The 17,953-nt window shown below is 39.8% G+C and overlaps 1 protein-coding gene across 1 annotated transcript in view; it reads left to right on the top strand.

The window, feature by feature from the left end:
- The window catches only part of LOC130912419 (RNA-binding protein 38-like), a 39,820-nt gene extending 25,832 nt beyond the window's left edge, over window positions 1-13,988 (top strand). The window contains exon 4 of the mRNA XM_057830497.1: window positions 9,213-13,988. Coding sequence (XP_057686480.1) covers window positions 9,213-9,507 — 295 coding nt within the window. The 3' untranslated portion in view covers window positions 9,508-13,988. The remainder of the gene's footprint in view (window positions 1-9,212) is intronic.
- Window positions 13,989-17,953: the final 3,965 nt, after the last annotated feature.

Raw genomic sequence — 17,953 nt, forward strand, 5'->3', positions numbered from 1 at the left:
TCATGTGTCTGGTACTCAAAAAATACTAAAGCTAAAATCTTGCGCATGAAATGGCTTGTTGCCTTTGATATTGTTATTACGATGATAATTGTAATTATGATGAGTTTTAATTGTATGTACTACAACTTCAGTACTGCTGTAGCAGTACAGGCTGCTAGCATGTTACTGATCAGTACGTGTAGATGGCACAATTATGTGAACGCATAAATGAAAGTGTTACAAGTTTTTTGTTTGTTTGTTTACAGATAGAAAACAATGTTAGGCAAGGGAAGATAAGTTGATGTGCCTTACATCAACCCTTACTGTACATTGATGGACATACTAGTATATCGAGACTACGTGCGTTCTACTCGGGGGCGGCCGAGAGGCTGAGGCTGGAGACGGTGACTCACCTTGCGGCAGACCGTCAGCTCGATCCTGAGATCCAACTATGAGCTTTTTAAATGCAGTAACTTTAAAGGGATCCTTGATCTTAAAGACAAGTAATTCTTAAAAGATAAATGATAGTATGAGTTATAATAATTTGATACTAAAACCCCTCTTATTGTTTTCGTTTTGATAAAATTTGTAAAATTATTTTAAGTGATAGGTCACCATTCTTGTTGACGTCGCAGTGCAGTGACGTCACCGGGCCTGCTGCCGAACTTCCGGTGTGTCACTCGTTAGCTACCCCAACATGTCGTCGGTTCTGCCCTTCCAATTTGAACCAGAGCAGAAAGTGAAGAGCAGGACAGCACTGTCGGTTTTTCCCAAGACGAGCAACAAAGGTAAAATGCAGAGCAGGAAATACCTGATAAGACAAGAGTTGGGCAAAACTGGTGATGTTACTTGCGGCAAGTGCGTCTAAATGACAACGGAGCGAGAGAGCATATGCTGTTGAGAACTCCGGTTTTTGTTAGATCTTCAAGGTGAGCTATTGCGTGATCAAACTTATTCCAATATAAATATGTAGATTGTTAGGATCCAGAGCTGTTGTGTGCTTTACATACAGTACAGGCCAAAAGTTTGAACTCACCTTGTCATTCGTGCATTTTTATTTTCATGACTATTGACATTATAAACTCTCACTGAAGGTAATAAAACTATGAATGCACACGTGTGATAGTCAGGATCGGAGTTGTGTCATGGCTGACTGTCCTCATTAAATTCGTCATCTGGATCGAGTGTCCTCCATGTCTTGTACATCCAACTCACGTTTAGCTAAGTAAGGGTGGTCTATATTAAGTGCTCGGTGCGCATCAGCTGGCCACTGTATCGCTGCATCGGACGTGTCTGGATCAGTTTGAGTGGCAGCATCACTCATATTAGGTGAATACTGAACAGACACACTTATTGCCTTGTAGAGGTGAATTATTAGCTTCCTCTGTGACTAGTGGTACGCCAGAAGGTTCGCCTACCGCTGTAGCAACAGGAGCGGCTTGCCTGCTTAAGAGAGCGGCCAGAATTTTCTTGTCTTTGGCGCTTTATTGCGCGCATTTCACTCGCTATCTGAGCGCGTTGAGGCTTCTTGTGAGGGAAAATAGTTGGACCAGCATTTGATTTTGGTCTCCGCTTATATCCAGCCGCTCCGGTGAGCTCTTTCATAAGTTGTCGTCGACTAAAAGCCTCGAACGCGGTAGGAGAAAAATGGCGAGAACAAAGCCATGAGTCTTTGGGAAGTTTTTTCAGTCTACAGGCATTTTTCCCAAACCTTTCTCCTCTTCTTGTCAATCTGTGGAGACTCACATCACTCCCCTTGTTTCCATTTGACTTGAAATTGCATCCAAAAGCAGCACATTGCGGCATTCTTCTTAGCGAGTTTAGGCAACAATACACAATTCTTGTACACAAGTGGAAACGTCCCAGTTATTCATCACTCCGAGCCCGCAAGACATGGCCCCAACTATCGGTCAAAATATGTACTAAATATTATAAAATATTGCCATTGATTTAACATTTTATGTGTTTCTAACAAGAGAACAATTGTGGTTTAATAGAGCCTACATGTCTTTAAGATCGAGGATCCCTTTAAGGTATGCTATTGGAGCTGGAATTACCAAGGACAGTGGGAGAAAGCCCATCTGGATGCCGCCGACAGTCTGCGTAATGTCGGCTGAAAGTTCGGCGAGGTTCTCAAGCTGCTCCAGAGCTCTGCTGTCTGATATCACATTCTCGTATGCTATTTTTCTAATAATTTTATAAATTGTGATTTATTGACCTGTTTTGCACATGCACCAATCGTTTTAAATAAAACAAGAAATGGAATCATGTCCAAATGTTTTATTGCGATCAATATTGCAAGCAATAAAAAAGAATCACATACTATTTTTGTTTATATGTACATACCTTGTAGTATTTCCTTGTAACAACAAAATCTGTGTCAGCCCTTCTGCATTCGGCAAATGTAATATAATTTGTAATTTCACCTCATTTTGGTTATTCAAGTGGCCCGCGTATAAGTCTGTACCTCACGTCAACACAGGCTGACAGGCTGTTATAATTTTGTCCACGAATGATCAACGAAGTGATAAGAACAAACATATAAGGTCACCTACGTCTCATCTACGTTGTGCTGAATCCATTTTTGGAGATTCCGTGGGTTCCTCTGGCCTGATTTTGCAGTTTTACCTTTGTCAACACATTGCTTACTTCAACCGCAATTCATGTTCTTTCTAAACCGGACGTTCAGGGCAGACATTTTCTAAGATGCCACCGCCCAGATTTCGCTGAGGAAACTTCTCTATACAATCGGCTTCATATACTCACCTCTGATGGAGGCACACTGGACCTAACAATACAAAAGACAATCTAACTCATGACATTTAAGCCCTTTTCACACACACATATCCAGGGAAATTCCTGTGTAAAGTGACGCGGGATTCACTCGTGTCATTGTATTTCCATAAAATACTTGAGTAGTAATAATACTTAATTAATGATTAATACATACAAAAATGAATGATTAAAGATAACATTTGCTGATCTGAACCAATCTGTTTGCCAACCTTTTTTGAGCTAAGGCCCATGTTTCACATTGAAAACCAGAGAAAAAAAATGCATACATGTTACACAGTTTGATTTAGTACCTACTTCCATCTAGCGAGATTTTAATCCATCACTATTTTAATTAGCATTGATAAATGAACAAAATAGGGTTGATCATGAGATCACGACAGATCACGTCATTTTGGGAGGATCGGAATCGGGTGAAAAGATTGGGGTTTTTAAATATTAATTCTTATTAAGTAATAACTCATTGTCTCCCATTGACGGGGACAGATGTCCAGATTTTGACTGGGAGGGCTGGCAGTGATCACTGGATTGGACATCTATTCAACGCAGTGAAACATGATCATTCAATGCCAGCTTTTTAGCTCAAATAAATTTAACATCTATTGCTTACAATGGCAGTGAATACTAAGGGCTACAAGCAACAAAATAATCCAGATCTTTAGGAGGACATTTATAAACATTACAGAAAATAAGAGAGTAGGCCCTCAATTTATTTTAACCGCTTGCAAGGAAAACGGAGGAGAGCTATACAATGCAATTCTAAGACTACACAATACAGATTCCACACTCGTTCTAACCTAAGACCTCCATTTCCTTTCTTTTTATTTAGGATGGCTTACCAAGGAGGTAACTTGAGGTAACTTACCTTGAAAGGAATTGGAAATAAAAAGTGAGGGCAACACCCAGTGAACTTGTTTGGCTATTTGTGTCCATGTAAGTGGTCACAATTAATACATGTGTGTCAAAACATTCCAACGGAAATCAGGCTTGAGTACACTATTTTTAAGAGGATCGGAATTGCTTAGAAAACGATTGTGTTTTTAGGATTTTTTTCAATGGCTACAAAGCAACAAAATAATCATGATGGACAAGGATATTTTCAAAACGAACAAAAAAGTTTGTTTTGTAATAAATTATTAAATACATTAATACACTGTGGGCCAAATGTATTGGCACCCCTGCAATCCTGTCAGATAATGCTCAATTTCTCCCAGAAAATGATTGCAATTAAAAATGCTTTGGTAGAAATATCTTCATTTATTATGCCTGCAATGGAAAAAACACAAAAGAGAATTGGGGGAAAAATTACACAACAGCACCTGTTACTTACCTGTGGCACATAACAGGTGGTGGCAATAACTAAATCACAATTGCTGCCAGTTAAAATGGATTAAAGTTGACTCGACCTCTGTCCTGTGTCCTTGTGCGCACCACATTGTGCAGGGAGAAACGAAAGACGACCAAAGAACTGTCTGAGGACTCGAGAAGCAAAATTTTGAGGAAGCATGGGCAATCTCAAGGCTATAAGTCCATCTCCAAAGACCTGAATGTTCCTGTGTCTACCGTGCACAGTGTCATCAATACGTGTAAAGCCCATGGCACTGTAGCTAACCTCCCCAATGTGGACGGAAAAGAAAAATTGATGAGAGATTTCAACGAAAGATTGTACGGATGGTGGATAAAGAACCTCGACTAACATCCAAACAATTTCAAGCTGTCCTGCAGTCCGAGGGAACAACATTGTCAACCCATACTATCCATCGGCGTCTGAATGAAAAGGGACTCTATGTTAGAAGACCCAGATAGACCCCACTTCTGACCCAGAGACATAAAAAAAGCCAGGCTGGAGCCAAAAACGTTTTGGAGGAATGTTCTTTGGTCAGATGAGACAAAAGTAGAGCTTTTTGGGAAAAGGCATCAACATAGAGTTTACAGGAAAAAAAACAAGGCCTTCAAAGAAAAGAACACGGTCCCCACAGTCAAACATGGCGGAGGTTCCCTGATGTTTTGGGGTTGCTTTGGTGCCTCTGGCCCTGGACTGCTTGACCGTGTGCATGGCATTATGAAGTCTGAAGACTATCAACAAATTTTGCAGCATAATGTAGGGCCCAGTGTGAGAAAACTGGGTCGCCCTCAGATGTAATGGGTTTTCAAGCAGGACAATGAGCCAAAACACACTTCAAAAAGCACTAGAAAATGGTTTGAGATAAAGCACTGGAGACTTCTAAAGTGGCCAGCAATGACTCCAGTGTTAGGCTGAGGGTGCCGATACCTTTGTTCGTAAGTAACAGGTGCTGTTAATTACACAAATTAGAGAAGCATCGCATGATTTTTCAAAGGGTGCCAATACTTTAGTCCGGCCCATTTTTGGAGTTTTGTGTAAAATGATAATGATTTCATTTTTTTCCCATTCTCTTTCGTGTTTTTTAATTTCAAGGTATTACTACCAAAGCATTTGTAATTACAATCATTTTCTGGGAGAAATTGTGCATTATTTGACAGAATTATAGGGTTGCTAATACTTTTGGCCAGCAGTGTAAATTGCCGAGGGATCTGCACTCGGTATCGGCAGATTTTCAAAATCAGGTGACTCGGACTCTAACTCGGGTGTCATAAATGTCATCAGGACAACTCTAAAACAAAATATTTGGTCGTTTGTTGTATAATTTATCATTTTTAGTTCGAATAAGTGATTCTGAATAACTTACCATACAACATATGCTGATCTCTTAAGGCGGACTGATGTGGAATGACATTGATTGTAAATCACTGATCGAAAGCAATAGTCACTCTTAAAAGATGAAGCGCCACTGGCTAGGACCACCCCTGCATGTGGGTATGCAGTACAAGGAGCCAGACCAACCATGAGCAGCACAGTCCCAGAGGGTTGATACTCTTCAGTTCTTTCCAGCTCAACACCTCCTGACACCAACACCAGCCTGTAGCCCAATATGACCTCAAGGTGCTATCGCTAGTGGTAATACTCCACTTGACCATCCCTGCCTGATGGGATTTGCCCATGTTTGACTAGTACAGAAAGTCTTTGTTTAATTTACCAAATGCGTAGAGGATTTTTTTTTTTCAAATCTAGACAAAAGCAGGAATTGTACTGCGACTTTTAACATAACACTTAAAAAGAAGCACAAAACACACGATGTGACTTTGCGGCCTTTGCCACTGCTCACCACTATTCCATTGTGCTGCTGTTTTTCAATGCAGTCACTGACTAGCACTTTATCATGCTTACAAAGGGGAAATAAGAACATTCATAAATCTATGGCAGCGAGGCATATTTGCGTGTGTTGTGTATACAGCCGAGAGGCCCAATTTGTTGTGTGCACACCTGATGTCAGGTGTAGTGTGTTTTGCTGTAAACATTAGTACTCTTCAGCTGTTCAACTCAAAGGTTAGCATCAGGTTAATGATGTTTTCTGGCAGGAACTGTTCACAGGTGTTAACTTTACAGGATAGAATATTATGGAATTTTTGTCACACCTATGAAGGTTGGTGATAAGTTATAGATTAAAGGAGCTATATGTAAGATTTGCAGTTTAGTTATTCATTAAATGCCTCAAATATTTTTATAGACATTAAAGAAAAATAGTTTATGGAAATATTTCTAACGCACTTCTCCATGGTTAAGCCAAGATTTTCCCATTTTAAAAGTCGATTGTCAGCTCGTAAAAGTTGTTTTGATTGTGTTTACCACCCTCTACCAGCCAATTGTACATGAATAAGGCTATGTCTACACTAGGACGGATAATGGCCTTAAACGTGTAATTCGTTAAACTATATGGCATGCGGGCTACACTAATCTGCCTCTTATCCATTCAAGAATTTACACGGATAAGTTAACCGGCTAATATTACCCACCGCTTAATATGGACTGCTGTCTCTGTACAACAATCAGATACTAAAGAAGTGACGTCATGGAGCGTGCCATCGCCATTTTTAGTGCGGCACACCGGCGTTGTAAACAATGGTGGCGGTCAATCAAGACATGGCATTCCTGCTCAGCGTTTCTTGTCCACACATTTTTCTTGAACCTTCAAACTACGTCGCGATACTATCCTTCAATTCAGTGCCCATTTGTGGTCTTCCCATCGCGGATTACACGGAGATGAGGGTTTTCTTACACAGCTCGTCTCTCGCGTTAAGTCAGCCAGCTGCGGGGCTGGCCCCTCCCAACTCAATGCCGACCGAACATGAGTATATAAAAATGCATAGAGGAAAATTAAACCCCAAAAAGTGAACTGTGTGGTACCCCCAATCAAAGAGGCGCGTGACCAGTTTTTTTCATGACATTTCCACCTGTCAAAACTGTCGCCACTCCAGGATCGCCACTGTTATGCACAAGCACTCGGTTGCGGTTTCCAGGAAATATTCGCAGCGCCACACCTTATGTTTCTATTTGTCATTTTCCAAGTGGTGAGGGCGCAACTAAGCATCGATTATAACACCCCAAGTAATGATTTCAGGCCATCGTTGTTGTTTTCTAAAGATTTATTTCAATCACAACTCGGCGACTGCTCGTAAAAGCCAAGCATGCTTTCCCTTCACTCTCACTCCCACGTGATGCGTTCACAAAAAAAAAAAAAAAACGTGATCCCAAAACGGAATACCCGACCCCTGGTCTAGAAGGTGTAGTAATTTCGAAATTTCACGCCGGCGAGTCACGAGTTCCCGGCTCAGAGGTAAACCGCTCAGGCGCCTTCCTACGCATGTATAGTTTGCGCAAATGCAGGCATTCTGTACCTTGCAGAAGCGGGGAGGGGGGACCGTAAATGCACCTTAAACGTAGTGCAAACAGGTATAGAAATAGTCTGCAAAATACCTTGGAGAAAATGATCTCTCCTAGTGTAGACGTAGCCTTAATTGCCTATCTGTTGGATATAACCACTAACAATTTTGCGTCATAATTTGCTATTTTATTTGCTACTGCAGTGCCTGTAATCCGAAACAAAATGTATTTTTTTATTTTAATCAAGCAGCATTACTCTTTTAAATGGACATTAGAAAGTTATTTTCTCGTAGCAAAGATAAATCGGCAAGGAGGAATGAAAGAGGTAAGCTAGGTAACCCGCCTAGGCAACGTAAACCACTCTTAGGTCAGAACCTACCAGATTAATTGCATAACAGTTACAGTGATATATCCCCATTTCTGTCCAGACAAAGGTGAGCAGTAGAGTATAGGAAGAGGTGAAGGAGAGATGGAAGTTGATGAGCATGAGCAGGGATGAAATGACTATGAAGTGATGTCCCAATTTTGATTATGAATACTGATGGCTGAAAAACAAAAAAATGTCACTTTTTCCAGAAAATTATAGTATATATATTCACTATTACAAAAACTTATTCGAACCACAGTGTGAAAGTAACACTCGCACGCTCACTCTCACACGCATGAGTACTGTGAACACGTCGCACATGTAGCAGCTTTTACAGTGAGGACTCTGCTGTCACGCTTTTGTGGCAGTTTTGAGGACTTTATTCAACATTTTTTTAATCTGATAGCTTAATGTGCAGCATCAAGAAGGAAAATGTATTTTTTCTGCCTTCATCCTCTTCTGTTCATTTGCATCTGCTGTTTGTTTTGTGGAACAGTAGTGACGTATTTCAACTGGGGTGGCGTGGCTCAGTGGTAGAGTAGTTGTCCCCCAAACCCAGAGGTTGTGGGTTCAATTCTCCGCCCTGATGAACACGCCTAAGTGTCCTTGAGCAAGATACTGAACCCAACGTTGCTCCTGGTGCTGCGTCACCAGTAGGTGGATGGTGAGATAGTGTAAAGCGCTTTGAGCGCCTTGAAAGGTGGAAAAGCGCTATATAAGTGTAACACCATTTACCAACTCCTGATGACGTACAGGTCACATTTATGCAGATATTGCTGAGGTGTCAGATAGATATCTGATTCTTATCCACATATGAATGAGCCCACATCAGATTTGAAAAAATCTGAATTGGCCTGTTTACACTGCATGAACAAATATTAGATACATCGTATGTGCACAGAAATCGGATTTGACCTGCAGTGTGAATTTAGCCTGATTGTCATTTTGATTTTGGTAAATGACATTTCATAAAAACACAACTACAGTATTTACTTCATCAGAAAGAGTTTTTCGGTGTTGAACACCCACTGAAGAATTTGTTTTTATTTACAAATGAAATGTCTGCTCTGACCATTTTGCAAGACAAGGGCGAAAAGAATGACTAACGATAAACTCGCAAGCTAATCATTAACTCACTGGCTGCCATTCACTGCGGTATACGGCCAATCTATTTGAAGTGGGAGGGTTGCCAGCGAACAGACATCCCTGATAGTGAATGATCCTTCTCAGTTCAAATGGCTTCGACATCTACTAGTGATAAACTCACAACAGAAGGATGAACATGTTGTTGTCAGAAATTGATTTTCAAAGCTGTCCCTTCTCTCTTTCCAGCTTAGCTCATCCTTACATCTACCCTCCAGCAATCCTGCAGCCCAGCCTGATGCTGCCGTCCACCATGAACCATCCCTACTTTACTCCCTCAGGATTGGAGCACTACCCCATCAGCCCTTCTCCATTGCCCTATCTCAGCTACGGCTTTTCACCCGGAATTCCTACACCCGCTTTCGTTGCATCCCAGACTCCAGCCGCTGCCGCCCCTTCGCCTTTAGCTATGTTTTCTACCTTGCCCGGCATTGCGCAGGTCACAATCCCTAACTTCGTGCACCAGTGCCATCGCTCGCAGTGAGCAGCTAATGCAATGCGACGTCATGAGTGAGATGTCATCAAAAAAAGGGCTTACTGAAAACACTCCTGAGTTTGTTGTAATAGTTCATAAACATTGCTGTTACTTCATAACAACCTGAATGTTAGATTAGTCAGGGACTGGAATAAATAAGCCCAGTGGCTGGCCACCAGAGGACTTTTGGAGAACACGTAAGGTGGCACGACAATGAGAATTTTTTTATTTGAAAACATGCTGAATTAATTTTCTGGGTTGTTGTTTTTTTTAACTTCCTGTTTAAGGTTTCTTTTCTAAGCAGCCTCGTTGAAACATTTATGTCATCACCACATTTAAACATGTAAGTCTATATTCAATATATTTACTCTATTTTTCGGACTAAAAGTCACATTTTTTTTTAATTTATACTCCAGAGCGACCTATAGGTGAAATTATTAAAGGGACAACCATCCAAAATGGTATGTTGGATTTATATTGTGGCGCTAACGAGACAGTGAGGGACAATTTGCACTTTAATAGTATAAGTAGAAGAACATGCTTACATTGAAACCCTCAAACAAAGACAAATACTGGCTGGTTATTAATTCAAATGTCATACACAGTCACTGTGTCATAATAAAACCAAAATTAGCACATAACAACACACTAAATGGCATAACTAGCAAGTAATGAAACAACAGGAACAGTTACTGAAGAAATAATTAGCTTAGAACCTGAACTTTAAACTTTATATACAGTGGTACATCTACATATGAATTTAATTCGTTTCAGGACCTGGTTTGTAAATCGAAATGGTCGTATGTCAAGCAGGATTATAAACTCGATTAATTAATTCCACAGCTCAAAAACCTACACTAAATCCTTCATAAATACTGCAGGTAGAATTGCAAAAAGCAATTTCACATCGCTAAACAAATAAATTATAAATACAAATTGGAATAATGATACCAGTAGTCCCCAGGGTTACGAACAAGTTCCATTGCTACGCTGGCGACGTGACCCAAATTTCCACATAAATTGGAATTAACCCTTTATTAACCCCCTAAAGCTTAAAATAACTATACAAAAACATGTATTATATGTCATTGTACTGCCCTTGCCAAAACGTTGGAGCTAAGTCCTAGCTAGACAACGAGCGAAACTGTAATCCTTCCCTTCTCACTTGGTCACTCGACTTCTTTGTGGGAGCAAGTGCGCTCTCCCTCGTGTGTATGCGTTCGGGCTTCTTCTTGTGTGCAAATACGTTCTTCTTCGTGTGTACATGTGCTCTTACTTGCGTGTGGAAACATAACTAGTCTACGCTTCTTGCGCCAAAATAAAAGCATGCATCACAAAAGTCAAATTATAATGAAATACGTACACATTTCGGCAAAGAGCTGAACAATCATTTTAATTAACTAAAGTAAAAATAAGATACTGTGAAGTACAATAAGGTACTATTTACGTAGCTGGAGAAAAAATGAAGGATGAGACTCCGGCGAAAGTCGAAATCACTTAAGTCTGGTACGTCGTAACCCGGGAACTACCTGTAGAATAATAATAATTATGTATCAAATTGGGTTTTAATGTGCCCGTTGTGTTTTGCATGCTGTCCCTGAACGCACCGTGTGTGATATGATAGTGTGAGAGATGCGGAAGAGTGGGAACTTTTTACTTTGTCTTTTTAAGTTCTGTTGTGGTTGGCGTCTGCTACAGCGGACAGTAGCCGTGTCATGTTACACAAGTTCTGAAATTAATGATTTAAAACTTGACGAAGCTGGTGATTTCCTTGACGATGTTACGATAATAATAATTGTATCCTTACATAAGAAGACTGACGAACGGAAATCAGAGGAGAACCGTCGAGATCGTAGACCTATTAATTATCATTTCCTTCTAAATGTCTATAGTAAGTGTCACATTTTTTAACCACCTGCACTAACCTTCTTGGGACCCATGTTGATTTCTCTCAAAAGAAAATCCACCATGCGTCCGTCTTGCGGGAAAACAATGAAATTGCGACTCTCATAAATCGTCATATTTCAAGCGTTTCGTCATATGTCAAGTAAAATGACGAGACAAATTTTACGTCGGATGTTGAAATGATCGTATTTCGATGCGATCATATGTCTGGCTACCACTGTAAATCACGAGCGCCACAATGCATGTTAAGGAGGCATGAAACTGTTGTTATTGGTCTGCTCCGCCCGCAATGGTTGATGATTAATTTGTTAGGGCACCGTTACAGAGTAGTAATATTTACTAATGCCCTGCCTGTGTGCTGCATACAGTATAGTCAGCTTTTTATTGATGCTGTACAGTGCATGAGCCTTAAGAGCAGCCTGTTAAGGAAAGGCTAGTAAAGGGGAGTCTAAACCGGTCGTCAAGGGCCGTTGTGGGCCCTGGTTTTTGTTCGATCGCGCACAGAACGTTTACCCAATAAGGTTTCTGCTAAAACAAGCAGGACATGACTCAATCAACTGATCAAACTTGTAAGATGGCAGATTGATGCGAAGTTGTCGTCCTGTTTTGTCGGAAAGAGATCCTGCACCCACTGCGGTTTGGCGCTAGTGTCTCTATACTTTGTCCCTCACTCGCTACATTATTTTAAATTGCTCTCAAAATGAAATACAGTGATCCCTCGCTACTTCGCTCTTCAAACTTCGCGCCCTCAATCCATTGCGGATTTTTTCAAATAAACAAATACAGTATTTAAAAATGTTAAGATTTATGCATGTGAACATGTACAAATCATTGTTTTCTTTTATAAATATCTCATTCACATCATAATTATTACATTTGCAGTGCTTTAAAAATATTTATAAAAGTATACATATAAGCAGGGGTGCACATAATTTTTTTGCCCAGGTTCTCAGAGGAGGACCTGGAGATGTGACTTGGTCCTCATTGAGCTTGAGAGCCGACCCGCCTGATGCGATAAATTTATGACAAGCTTTACTTAGAGCCAATTAACTTTAATTAATTATATTAACAATTAATGCTTGATTAACATCAACTGGCACAACAAAATTGCCATTACTTTGAAGTGAAATGTAAAGAAATAAACATAAAAGCACCAATTCAAAATAAAGGGCATTATGCGGCTCCCACATTAACTCCAAGCCTTTTTAAAAGTGGGATGTCCTCCTCATAAGACCTCATTGAACGTGCATGTTTAGCTTTGTAAAATGCGAGCAAAAACACGTTTGTCAGTGCATGTCGCTGTTCATTACCTTTATTCTGCCACTTGTCCATAGGGCGTGTGGGGTCCTGTTTGACATCGATAGTTTGCTTAATTGCCACATGCTCTCTGTTTTTTTTCGTGCTTTTCAAAGTTTGGATGGCTGAAATTCTTTGACCCTACATAAAATGCGCTGCTCTTATCGGCGACATTGGGATTCTCACGGCACATTTTGTACCGCATTTCCATGCGAGCATCATTTGCTTCTAGCTATGGTACCTCCTGTAGCCACTTTTCAGCAAAAGTCCTTTTTTTGGTAGCTCCGGTGACGTCTCTGTCGTCTGTCTGTCTTTTGAAGGGGGTGGGGGAACACGAAAGTAATTACTCAGTGTGGCCTGCCTCTTCGACATTTTGAGAAGTTATTTTCTCGTGTCCGCCGCAAATACAGTGGTCAGCCATCGGTACGCAAAAGCGTATGGAAGCCGTTGAGGGCCAGCGCGTTTGTCTACGTCCAGTACGCATGCGCGCATGCGGACCACTTATGTGCACCCCTGCATATAAGGGTTTATTGCTTTGGGGGTTTTTTGTTTGTTTTTTTCCTTTTTTAAAATTTTATTATACTTTGGGGAAAGATGGGGGGAAACGTCTTTTATGTATCTCTTTCCAATGCTGTTAAATCTGAATAAATACATTGAACACTCCAAAAAAAATTTTTTTTTTAATTGTTATTTATTTAAATGTAAATAATCTCCGCCTCTACTTCGCAGATTTTCGATTTTCGCAGTGGTGGGAGTCCACGTTGAAATGAGGGATCACTGTATCTGTTCTTTGTGTTGGATTTATCAAAACAAATTTCCCCATAAAAGTGCGATTTATACTCTGGTGCGACTTATAGTCCGAAAAATAAGGTAATTCCCTCCTTGAGGTAATTTTTCATCTCTAAATAAGGCTATTCAGGACAACACTGGATCTATGGTATTCATTTGCCTACAGCAAAAAACGATTTTACATTTGGAAAAGGTTTTGTTGTTTTGTTTTGTTTTTTTCGAAAATGGATTTTAATTCCAAGGTGGTATATATCCTGTAGATGATTACAATGTTAGATCTTGAGTATATGTCAGTTTCAGGTCATAAATTCTCTTACAGACGACAGAATTGATATTGTCTTTTTTATGTCTTTTTTGTTTTTGTTTTCCAACTGCAGAATCAGACTGGTGCTTAAGTGAAGCTAGATTGGCAGTTTGGTTATGTGAATCCATCCACCTTTGTACTATTTAAAAAGCCATATGTAACCTTTAGTAGAAGCAAAAAATATGTATATGCAAAATAAAAGCAATGTTTCATATTCTTTCTTGTTTGCGGATTTTTGAAATTTTAACATTTTTTTTAAAGCAGGAAATATCCCATCGAGATGAAGAACCTTCTTTTCAAGGGAGACTTCATGGGTGGTTGTTGTTTGAGTAAGTTATTGAGGTCAGTATCAGCTCAAGATGAAGGTTGCCTGATGAGCCTTGGGAGGCACACATGACTCATTGCAGACATTTCTTTTGGATTAATACACAGACATAAAGGTTGCATCCTAAGTCAAATGGAGCATACGATATGTTAAAAGAAAGCACTGAAGGGAGAAAACATGCACGCTATCTGCGGTCATTTTGCATAATTTTGGGGGGGTTTGTGTATTTTGCTAATGTTTGTAAGACATATTTTTTAAATTTTGGATCACATTTAAAATTGTAATACATGTAAGTATGTAATTATATATATATATATATATATATATATATATATATATATATATATATATAATTAGGGGTGTCAAACGATTAAAATTTTTAATCGAGTTAATTACAGCTTAAAAATTAATTAGTCGTAATTAATCGCAATTCAAACCATCTATAAAATATGCCATATTTTTCTGTAAATTATTGTTGGAATGGAAAGAAAGGCGGATATATACATACAACATACTGTACATAAGTACTGTATTTGTTTATTCTAATAATAAATCCACAAATGGCATTATTAACATTCTTTCTGTTAAAGTGATCCACGGATAAATGTTATAGTTACAAGTTATAGTAATTTTATATTAAAACCCCTCTTCATGTTTTCGTTTTAATAAAATTTGTAAAATTTTCAATCAAAAGTAGAGTTAATATAATAATAATAAGAATAAAAATAACAATAATAAGAATAAGAATAGAGTGACCAAAGTCTGAGTAAGTTTTACGTGTATTTTGCATAGCTATTTTGATATGAAATGCCAGTTCATTTTGCATTGTTGTTTGACTGTGAGAATAGGGCCTCATTACTATAGACTGAACATTATTACACATACATACATTGTGAACATTATTTTTTTTGAGAGAGATAGGAATATTATTTTTGTTGTACTTTCACTAAACGATACTTATGTTTGTTGTGAAGGAGAAGCTTATGCCAATAAACGGCGCGGTCCAAAGAATGCCTGTGTCCACTCGCCTTTATAAAATACATATCTCTCTACATATCTTACCCAAAATACAACGAGACACATGATTGCCACTAAAAGAAAGAAAACTTACCGAAATATGTGTGGAGCACAAATAGCAATTTGCATTGCATTGTGCATACAGCATAAACATCTTACAACTACTAATTCTCCCACGTATAGAAGAAATAACATTAGTATGGAACGGCGCTGCCCCCAAGCGGCCGGTGGCATTCTCTTCACTCTTAATGTCCATAAACGGCCTCATTGTAATCTGTTTAAGGCAATGTGTGAGCTGGTCATTCAGTGCATGCAGGGGAGGACTGGGACTAAAAAGCAGCCCTGGACTTTGACTCAACCCAGCCCACAAGAATCGCTGTACACAGACCCTCTGGGTGGGTCCGGGGGCATGCCCCCGGGAGATTTTTTTAAAAAATATTTTATTGTAAAATGCATCAATTTCGTTCACTTTGAGAGAAAAATGAAGAAAATGTTGCACCAATACCATTTTTTGGCACCTATACCGATACCTGGCTGTGCAGTATCGGCCGATACCGATACCATACCGATACCACCCCGTTTATATATATGTAATTCCTCCCCCCCAAAGAGCTACATAATTGGATCAAGTCTTCAAGTCTATCAAGTCTTTGTCAGGCTGTTGCTTACCTTTGCAAAATAGGAAAAAGACTAGTACAAAGTATAATACTAGCCCAACAGTAAGAAAGTAAAAATAAGTTCATAATAATAAACTCTGAATGAACTGAGTAAACTTTTTTTTAAACCTCTCAAAGGCCAAACAGTGCAACTTTCATGAAATTATTGTCACATTCTGCTGCTGGTTAGATTGTGTTTTGTTGCTGGGCTGTTAGTGGGGGCGTTTCTGACGTCGCACCTGAATCCAATGCGGGCTCATCAACGCAGCATTTAAGCACGGGTGAGCTCAGAGAAGGCTGCCGAGATATTTGCTTTGCTGATCGCCATTTGACATGTCGCACTATAGTCTTGCTACATTTGCTTGTTACGCCCCTGCATTGGGTTTTTTCTGTTAGTGTGCTGCACTCGTTTGTAACCTCTACCCTGTGCAGGTATTTGAGTGTTTTTATTTTGGCTTTTTGGCTCGCTGCCTATCGTCTTAGTTAACCTTCGAGTTTGTAGTATTGAGCTCCGTCGACCTGCTGTCACGGACTCCTTTTGTTATTTCTACTATCCCGCAATCGCGTGTAATTTTTTGTATGCATTTAAACCCTTGTACATATCCCCCGCTTGTTGTCCGCTTCGAGGTCCAACCTTGTTTCCGCATTTGCGGACGCTAACAATTATAAGTAATAATAATTGACCACAGCATTCCGTCTCTCTATTAGCCTCCTTTTTTCAGGAGGGGGGGGTCCCTTATTTCTATTTCTGAAAGGTGGCAACCCTACTTTGGAAACAGTTCCCAAATTACTGCAGCATTTCTTTAAGTAAAAGACAAAGTTGACGTAGTGAACTGACCAGAGATTGTTGCACCGGTCCAGCGCCCGTCCTCTGGATAGCAGTCCTGCTCTTGCAGGATCAAACTCGTGTTCGTTCACGTTTCGTCTTCAAATGTTTTATTAGGTTCGAGGTATTGAAACTGGCCGATTTAACTCCACATCTCGAAACTTTCAGGCCGCAAATCTTGCATGCAGCCATTGATTTTAATTGACGGGATTTCTATTTTGAAATATTTCCCGACCGCCGCCATGTTGGCGGCGCCGACATAGCGGCCTTGTCATTGGTTAGGAGTGGCTATTGGCCCGTTCTCATTGGTCTGGAGCAGGCCAATAGCGATAGCTGCTTGGTGTTCATGTGTCATCACACAACACAGAGACAAAGTGTAGTGAGCGCCAGGAGAAAAAAAAAGGCTGCGGTCAAATGTTATAATAATGGACCGGTAAATGGTATCGGCGCCGTCTTTGTTGGTACTCGCCGATACCACCATTTTGGGCCGGATCGGTGCCCCCTGCCGATACTAGTATCGGTATCGGTGCATCTTTAGTCTAGACTGTGATTGTCTGACTTGGGGCGCTCAAAGTACTGCAAGGCTGAACTGGAGTTGGATTCATCTTTCTGCCCTAGCTCTATAATCAACCTGAATAAACAAATAAAAGAATTTATTTTTGAAAGCAAGTTTTATGTATTCAATTGATTATAATAACACCTATCCCCTGTGTCTATAAAAGGACTTCATTGTTTATGCCGTAATTAATCTTGCCACACAAATAATAAATTTAAATGATAATACAATAAACATTTCAAGACAAATCCTGTATACATAACCTTCATTGGAAAGTATTAACCAGAAAACAAAACGATATATAAATGATTAAAAACATATATCATATCAATTTAACTACCTAAACTTTAAAGTAAAACCATTCATTTTATTAATATTTTGTTATATTTCTTCTGAATTAATATTGCTGCTGCGTGTGCATACGTTGTTTTACAGCTAAAATGTTTTTTGCTGGTACTAGCCCTTTAATTGCCATTTATTTCATTCAAATTGTAGCTACCTGGTGGATAAAAATTGCCAATATACCTAGCAAGTAACCCTCTTCATTCCATCTCAGCCCGGTGGCAACTAGAAAGTCCGCCAAAGTTCTTATCGCTCTATCCTGCCCCTTCATGGGCCACAACAAGTCTTTCAGCCAGGCGCATTGCTGCCACCTGTCGGATTGGATGCGAACTGTAGATAATCACAGAGTATAGAGGGGATAAAAAAAAGGGATGTATGTATGGCGGCCGCCGGCCGTCCAGAGCACCGGCCGTTCTGTGATCCTCCAGAAGCTACAGAT

This window comes from Corythoichthys intestinalis, chromosome 2 (assembly GCF_030265065.1).
Source record: "Corythoichthys intestinalis isolate RoL2023-P3 chromosome 2, ASM3026506v1, whole genome shotgun sequence".
NCBI classification, from domain to species: domain Eukaryota; kingdom Metazoa; phylum Chordata; class Actinopteri; order Syngnathiformes; family Syngnathidae; genus Corythoichthys; species Corythoichthys intestinalis.